The sequence below is a fragment of the Mastomys coucha genome, unplaced genomic scaffold (assembly GCF_008632895.1).
Source record: "Mastomys coucha isolate ucsf_1 unplaced genomic scaffold, UCSF_Mcou_1 pScaffold22, whole genome shotgun sequence".
Taxonomy (NCBI): Eukaryota; Metazoa; Chordata; class Mammalia; order Rodentia; family Muridae; genus Mastomys; species Mastomys coucha.
Genome location: NW_022196905.1, coordinates 208,042,750 through 208,050,706, shown reverse-complemented (window position 1 = coordinate 208,050,706; position 7,957 = coordinate 208,042,750). Strand labels below are relative to the sequence as shown.

The window sequence follows — 7,957 nt, the reverse complement described above, 5'->3', positions numbered from 1 at the left end:
AAAAAAAACCATTAGTCACAGCTTTTCCTGGGAACAGTGGAGTTGACATCCACTACAAAAGACAAGGCTTGGGGTCCTGAGTTCAAACTCCAGAACAGTAGCTAGGAAAAAAAATCATTTAAAAAAGGATTCTACTCTTGTCTCTCTGCCTTTCTTGCCTTTCTCTTGCCTCCCCCTCCCCCTCCCATGGTCATGGCCAACCTCCACTTTTCTGCATTCTCCTTCTCTCTGCCTTTCTCTGCCTCTACTACCACCCTCTTAACTCACCTCCCCATGCCCTGAATAAACTCTATTCTATACTAAAAAAGAATTCTAAATTTGCAACAATTAATATATAACCTTTGAAAAGCCAATAAACAAACACTACAAATTTACTAATTAATTAACAGCAACCACTTCATTATTCCTGGTTTTAGAAGAGAAAAATCATTTTTAAGATAATCCATGCACCTGTACCTGAAGCCTGTCTCCAGCCACTTGGGTGAAATCCTTAAACTGAACTAGTAACATGTTTGAAAGCTTTTGTAGATCAGCACCCTTTTTTTTCTAGGAACTACACACTGAGGCTAGGCATGGCAGCACATTCTTGTAATCTTAGTACTTCGACTGTAGTTCAAGGCCAGCTGAAGCCGCATTGTGATCCACTGCCTCAAAAAATTGAATTATGTAGCCACATTACCTGCACTTCCAGCTCTGAAAAGTGCAGGATGTTTACAGTGCTGTGGGGCAGGCAGTTTCCCTGGTGTCTACAGTCTGTCACTGCTGCAAGGCTAACCTTTCCCCAGCACTTAGAGCTGCTAGAAAATAGTGGCCCCAAACAGTCTGGGTGGCGACTGAACCCACTGCAGTTACTGATAAATCAAGCAGAGACTATCTGACAGAGAGGATGCAGTTTTCCTTCACTGGCATCTGAAGAGCACCAGGGACCTAGTGTTTAAACAGACACACAGAGACATAATCTGAACTAAGTGGAAATACTACCAAACCTTCTAGGAGAGTGAAGCACATTTTTACTGAGCATTTTCAGATTATTTGATTTTATCTTTACAAAATACTGTGAGACAGGGATCATCCTACCACTAACGAAGCCCTGAGAAATGTTACTAATGGAGGACCTTTGGTTGGAAGTTTGGTGCTGCTTTTTTTAAATTACATAGTTGCTACTCTCTGGTCCTGAAACACTTCTAACTGGTAACTGTATAACTTAAAATACCAAGATCACACAGTTTCTAGCATTTGTACTAGAAATTGATGCAAAAAGACAGTTTGAATAAGAAAGTCAGCCCTTTCCACGCCAATTAAAGTATTCAAAAAGAAAACCCAGCAGGGAAAACACCAGGCAGCACCTTTTATCTCTCAACACTATCTGTTTACCCTTAAGATAGCCACAGGTAGTTGGGAAGAGATACCAGTTCAGAGTATGGCATCCAAACACATCCATCACGCAGCAAAGCCACTGACCAATTAGTACACTTACAGCAATGGTGGACACATGCTTACATTACACAAAAAATTTATGGAGTAGCACTTAGAAACCATAATTTATTTAGAAAAATGGGATAGCTTCTATATATATATTGCATAGCACGTTCCAGTCCTGCCAGGGATACTGAGTAAAACAAGCTGGGAATGGCAGAGAAGGACTTTTAAACCCAGCACTCTGGAGGCAAGTGACTCTACTTGCTTTTCTTCTAGACTGACCGACCGTCCATCTGTCCATCCATCCAGAGACTTCGAGAGAGCACACATAATCTATCTATCTATCTATCTATCTATCTATCTATCTATCTATCTATCTATCTATCGACTTTGAGAGAGCACACATAATCTATCAGATGATTAGTTCTTCCTTCTGCAGGGAAAGAGATTGTTCAACACTACTAACACCCTTAAGGATTGTGACATAATTAAAGCAAAAACCATTGCACAATAAGCCGTAGCTCTTTAGGCACCACCTTCATAGCAAAACAAAAGCTAAGAAAGCTATTCCTTTTATTGTGCAAGATCAGAGAACTAACCTGAGCAACGCACACCTGAGATGTTCTAGAAGAAAGGCAAGTAGACTCACTTGTGTTTTTTGCTGGGGTTCTGTTTGTGACATAAGAAACTTAAGGTTAGCTGATACATGGGTCAAGAAAAGTGGACCCAACCAAGCTCATAATATTTTGTTCCAGTAGCTTTGTCAATATTGTTGATCTTTCTTAACGTTTAAAAGGGCAAAGTTTTTTTTACCTTGTGATGTCAGAAAGTCAAATGATGTGCTCAAGATTAGTTACTAATTTCAAGCCTGAATATTTTACTTTCTGTTTCTTTTTAACAGCCTGAATAATTTTTTATATTATGTAATATAATATCTAGAATTTTTAATAATCCTGAAGTTGTTTTAAAACAGGATCTAATTTTCACAAGGCAACTGCCAAAATTACTCCATTCAAAGAGTGTGTATCAATTAACTATAATTATTTAGATAGTACCATCAAACTTTAATAATAAAAATTGAGTTAATTTTTAAATTTGACTAAAAATGTGGCAAAAAATAGTAAAAGATGATATTTAAATGCAGTATTCCAACTCCCCACAAATCTTATTCATATTAAAAACACACACACTGAACTATTAGGACAAACTGAATTCTAAGTTATAGAATTTACAGAGCACTTCCTAAGTCAGACACTGTGAACTTGGGGATGCAAAGAGGCCAAGTTAGGCAACTTTTAGAGACAGCTTAGTCAGCAGAATCCTCCAGCGAAGAAACTCTTCAAACACTGGCGAAGCACATGTATATGGTGGAGAAACACTGCTCACCCCTGAAGGGCTTACAACCTTAGCCATGGAGTAGTCTACACTCTGAATTGACACTGAACGACTTACTATATGGAAACAGACTATTATAACCTTGTAACATTCCTTCCCTGGAAGCCACTTCAGTGTCTATGTGCTCTGCCCAGAGCAAAGCATACATACCAAATGCAATTCACAAGAATCTGTAATTCTCAGGTATAAATCTGTCAGTTTTCTCAATGTTTCCTTTGCTCACAAGAACCCCTAACAGGCATTCTCTAATTCTAACAAGTATTCTAAAAAAATGCTTAAAAGGCACACCTCAGCAATCCACTCTCCAATGTGTTTTTTCCTTCCCCATAATGCAGTGTTATCACATGACCCACCACTGACAGCTCAGGACAGGATTAGTCAGGCTGGAGGGCGCCTAGCTAAAACCCTTCAGCTGAAACGCTTTTTAACCAATGAACCACCCACAGAGCCAAGCTGGCAATTAACCAGTGCAAACTCAATATTATCTGGAAACAACAGATATTTAAAAAAAAAAAAAAGTCTTTCAAAGCTCTCTGCCTGGCTTTAAGGGAGCCGTGAAGAGGTTTGATTCTATACAACCGAAATCTTCAGCCAACAAGAGCCATTTGGGAATGACTGACTTGTCTACTTAAACATGACTTACTGAGGTCTTTTAGAATCACTACCCTTAAGCCTGTGCACATAACAGTAGAAAGCAACCTTCCATTCAACTGAGTTTGGTTAGCTGGTCAGTAAATGGAGAAACAACACAAGACCAAGCAAGGATTAAGAAACTCGATTTTTGGTTCCTCTTTTCCCAATAATTAGATGTCGGAAGCCTGGCATGGCTTCTCCTTTCCAGAACCTTAGGCGTCTCGCTTGTAAAATGAGAGGGTGGGACTGCACTACCAGGGTATTTTTCAGCTCTAAGGTTCTCCGGTATCTAGGGTGTCCTCCTGTGAAGCGGTCCCTACAGAATAAGCCACATCTCTCTCTAGCCGCGGGCCTGCCCACGTCAGCGATGACACTACACCTTCTGCTCGGTCCACCTGCCCAGAGGTCCTCGGGGCAAAGGGGACGAAGTAGGCGTTCCCTCGACCTGGAGACATTTAAATGAGGCCAGAAGCAGGTGAAGACAGGAGTGACAAGTGGCTCTCAGAGATAGTCAAGTGCCCGACAATACTCTAGCCCAGAGAACTCGGAGCGGGTAGGGCAATCATCAGAAGCCCACTTAGCCCACGGGATGGTTCCAGTCGGAGCTCTCACCCTCGCCCCACCTAAGTCACGGAAAAGCGCACGCAAAGCTGGAGAGGTGCTTGTGAACTGAGCGATGGGGGGCGGGGGGAATGAATCCCATTCCCTCCCCGCAGGCTGACCAGGTGAGAGCACAAGCCAAGGGCTTGATGGACACGCTCACTTTCCCGTACTCACTGAGACGAGGCTGGGAGAGGTAGTTCCGGCTCACCGCCAGCGCCTGCTCCCGAGCTCCGGCCATCGGCCCACCGGTGGGCACGGGCAGTTCGGGTGCGGCCCCGTTCACGATTCCCCGCATCGCTCGCAACGCCATCTTGTCTCCTCCGTCCCGACTGGCCCCGCAGCAGCGCGGCGCAGGCGCACATATAGCAGGGAGGCCGGTGCGGCCGGCTCCACCCATGCGCGCTGCGAAGCTGCGGCAGAGGCCCCGCCCTCTCGGCGGCGCCCCGCCCCCAAACTCGTGACTGGAGTTCGGCGGGGGTGGCGCAGGGGGTGCGCGCATGCGTGCTAGCGTGCGATGGGGAGCTGACCAGAGTGCTGGGAGCGCGGATCCCGGGTTGGGAGCGGGAAAAGAGAAGCAAAAGGGGCCAGAGGGCAAAGTGGACATAAGAGAGAGAACGCACAAGAAAAACAAACAGATTCATTGGGAAGCAGGGAAGGAAGAGGTAGGAAAACATGCATAAGAAAATACAGACAACTGATGTCCGTAATCAAGCTGTGAAAAACACCTTGGAAAGCAGAAGATTGAAAACCTAGTCCCATGATGGCTAATTTATTTCAGTTTATCCTCTACCAAGTTCTTTTCTCTCGTAGATCTGTTCAACAGACTTGGCTTTCTTGCACACAAGGTGTGGAAGACCACCTTAGAACAGACTGGAAAACCGGTTAAGAGGTTAGAACTCACATAGGGTTCTAGTTAGTTTTCTTTTGCTGTGATAAAATTAGCTAGCGGTTGGCCTGGTGTGATGGCGCATGCCTTTAAACGCAGCACTCAGGAGGCAGAGGCAGGAAGGTCTGAGTTCCAGCGCAGCCAAAGCTACATAGTGAAACTATGTTTCAAAACAAAGAAAACAAACAGAAAATATGGCCTGTGAGAAATGTGTAGTTCTGTTTACAATGTAAGAACAGAAGAGGAAGACAGGAACTTTGCGTGACAGGGCAATACAATAAAAACTTTTTTGTTCTCCATAGATTTGTTGATAAATACACAAGAGGATATCTAGACTGGTCTTAGGTAAGGTTTATAACTTGTCAGTTTGAGAAGCATGGAACTTTGTCTCATCCACAAAATTACTATATTGTTGTTTTTTTAAAGATTTATTTTTATGTATGTGAATACATTGTGACTGTCTTCAGACACACCAGAAGAGGACTTTGGATCTCATTACAGATGGTTGTGAGCCACCATGTGGTTGCTGGGATTTGAACTTAGGATCTCTGGAAGAGCAGTCAGTGCTCTTAACAGCTGAAACATCTCTCCAGCCTAATTACTATATTGTTATAAAATTCCCTTTGGGCTATATATGTGAGGTATGTATGTAATATAAAGGAGTTTTATCTCTAGACTTACAGCCTATACACAAGACATATCATATGTAAATGCAAAATATTTCACAATTTTTAAAAAAGAAATTTGAGATTTAAGGTACTCCCATTCCCAAGAATCGCAACTGAAAGTCAGCCCACTGGTGTTACAAGCGAAGTAAATGCACCCAGGGCACTTAAAGGCTGCTTTGGTGCATCTCACTTCCGTATATAACAATCCTGCAATCCTATATAAAATTGTTGGAAGTATTAAAAGAGGTAATTGACTGTAAACAGTGAGTTCTACATAGTTCTTTTAAACTTTTTATTATTTGGGAATTTTGAGCATGTGTATTATACATTTTGATCAAATCTACTCCCCAGTTCTCTTTCCTCTAATTCTTACTCCGTCTCCTGCCATTCTATCCCTCCCAAGTTCATGTCCTTTTTTTTTTTCTTTAAGTCTACCGAGTCAACTTTGTGCTGCTCATATATGCCTGGGGGTAGGGCCATCTACACGGGTGACTTCTCTGGGACCATATTTCTGACTAAACTGACTGTTCCTCCCTGTAGCAGCTGTCTGTTGCCAATAGCTCCTCAGGGTAGGGAAAGCCAACAGCAGTAGCTCCCTCAGCTGTGCTGGGATTTTGGCTACCTCGATCTTTTGTAGGCCTTGTTCATGCAAATCCATGTATTTCTTAGCTGAGATTACTCATCTACTTCTATTTCTTGATAAACCTTTACACGTTAATTACTGTGTGTTAGAGCTATGGTTCTCAACCTTCCTAATGCTAAGACCCTTTAATACAGTTCCTCATATTATGGTGACCCCCCAACCATAAAATTATTTCATTGCTACTTCATAATTGTAATTTCGCTACTGTTATAAATAGTTATGTAAATATCTGATATGCAGATATCTGATGTTGTGAGCCACAGCTAGAGATCTGCTGTGTTAGGTTCTTTTCAAAGAGCTAAATGATATGCCACTCTAACCAATTTGAATTAAACACCAATTTTCTTGTATCTTCTATTTGAAGGACCTAAGGGGTTAATTTACAGCTAGTACTTAATATACACCTAACAGATGAATGAAATGTGTTACATCTTTGTTCTTCTACATGGAATGTTTAAGGTGCCTTCCTTTACTCCCAAGGACTGCAAGGGTAGCTAGCCCAGCCATAGAGAATGTGGTCAGAGCATGAAACTTGGAATCAGCAAGGCTGGTTTCAATGTTGACTGTCTCTTTAAATATACAATGTGACCTTGGGACAACCATCAGTTCCTTCTGTCTCTCACTTGCCATCTGTGAACAGGAAATATTTTGTGTAATGTATGTCTTTTATTTAGTTGGCTTTTGAAACACTTTTTTGTAGACCCAGCTTGCCTCAACCCTATTCTGGAGCTATAGAGTGAGCCTGGCCTTGAACTCTTTCTCCACCTGTCTCCAGTACCCAAAGCTGGTATTATGACCACGGTCCTCTAGGCTGGTTTTCTTAAGGATTTAAAATTAAGAAAAAGGCTAGTAGCACTCAGCAACTCTGGTACAAATGTGAAATTGTATTTTATTACAAATATTTATTGAGGAAGAAAAAAATAGGAAGGAAAGGCAAGAAGAGCTCATGCCAGTGACTAAATTTTCCCCATAGAATGTGAGTCTCTTTATTTAATGGAAAATACCACTCAGGTGTAAAATACCAAGTTTCCTTATGTGAATGTCCTTTTTAGAGGACTAATTTATAATTGTTAGATTTTAGAAAGGAGTGATACTAGATGTTTCTCTCCAATTTGCAGGTGATGAAACAGAAGTCTCGGAAAGTAAAGTGATTTCCCTGCGATTTGAGCCTCTTAGACTGTAAACAATGACTGTTGACTCCATAACTTCTATGCACGCATGCTTTGCCTAGCTCTTCTGTATAAATTCAGATCAATCTACAAATACCCCAGATGCAAATTATCAATGGGGAATTCTGGAACATCAAATTAATTCTAAGATGAGTAGGTACATCTGATCCAAAGTGAGAATACAAGCCCCAGGCTCTCACCTAGTGTATTAGTCAGGGTTTCTATTCCTGCACAAACATCATGACCAAGAAGCAAGTTGGGGAGGAAAGGGTTTATTTGGCTTACTTCCACATTGCTGTTATCACAAAGGAAGTCAGGACTGGAACTCAAGCAGGTCAGGAAGCAGGAGCTGATGCAGAGGCCATGGAGTGATGTTCCTTACTGGCTTGCTTCCTCTGGCTTGCTCAGCCTGCTCTTTTATAGAGCCCAAGACTTCCATCCCAGGGATGGCACCACTCACAAGGGGCCCCTATCCCCCTTGATCACTAATTGAGAAAATGCCCCACAGCTGGACCTCATGGAGGCACTTCTCCAACTGAAG

General features: G+C 42.3%; 1 protein-coding gene across 1 annotated transcript in view; it reads right to left on the bottom strand.

The window, feature by feature from the left end:
• Atp6v1b2 (ATPase H+ transporting V1 subunit B2) overlaps nucleotides 1-4,449 on the bottom strand; it is a 26,079-nt gene extending 21,630 nt beyond the window's left edge. Inside the window, exon 1 of the mRNA XM_031340012.1 lies at nucleotides 4,225-4,449. Within this exon, the coding sequence (XP_031195872.1) occupies nucleotides 4,225-4,447 (223 nt within the window). The 5' untranslated portion in view covers nucleotides 4,448-4,449. The remainder of the gene's footprint in view (nucleotides 1-4,224) is intronic.
• Nucleotides 4,450-7,957: the final 3,508 nt, after the last annotated feature.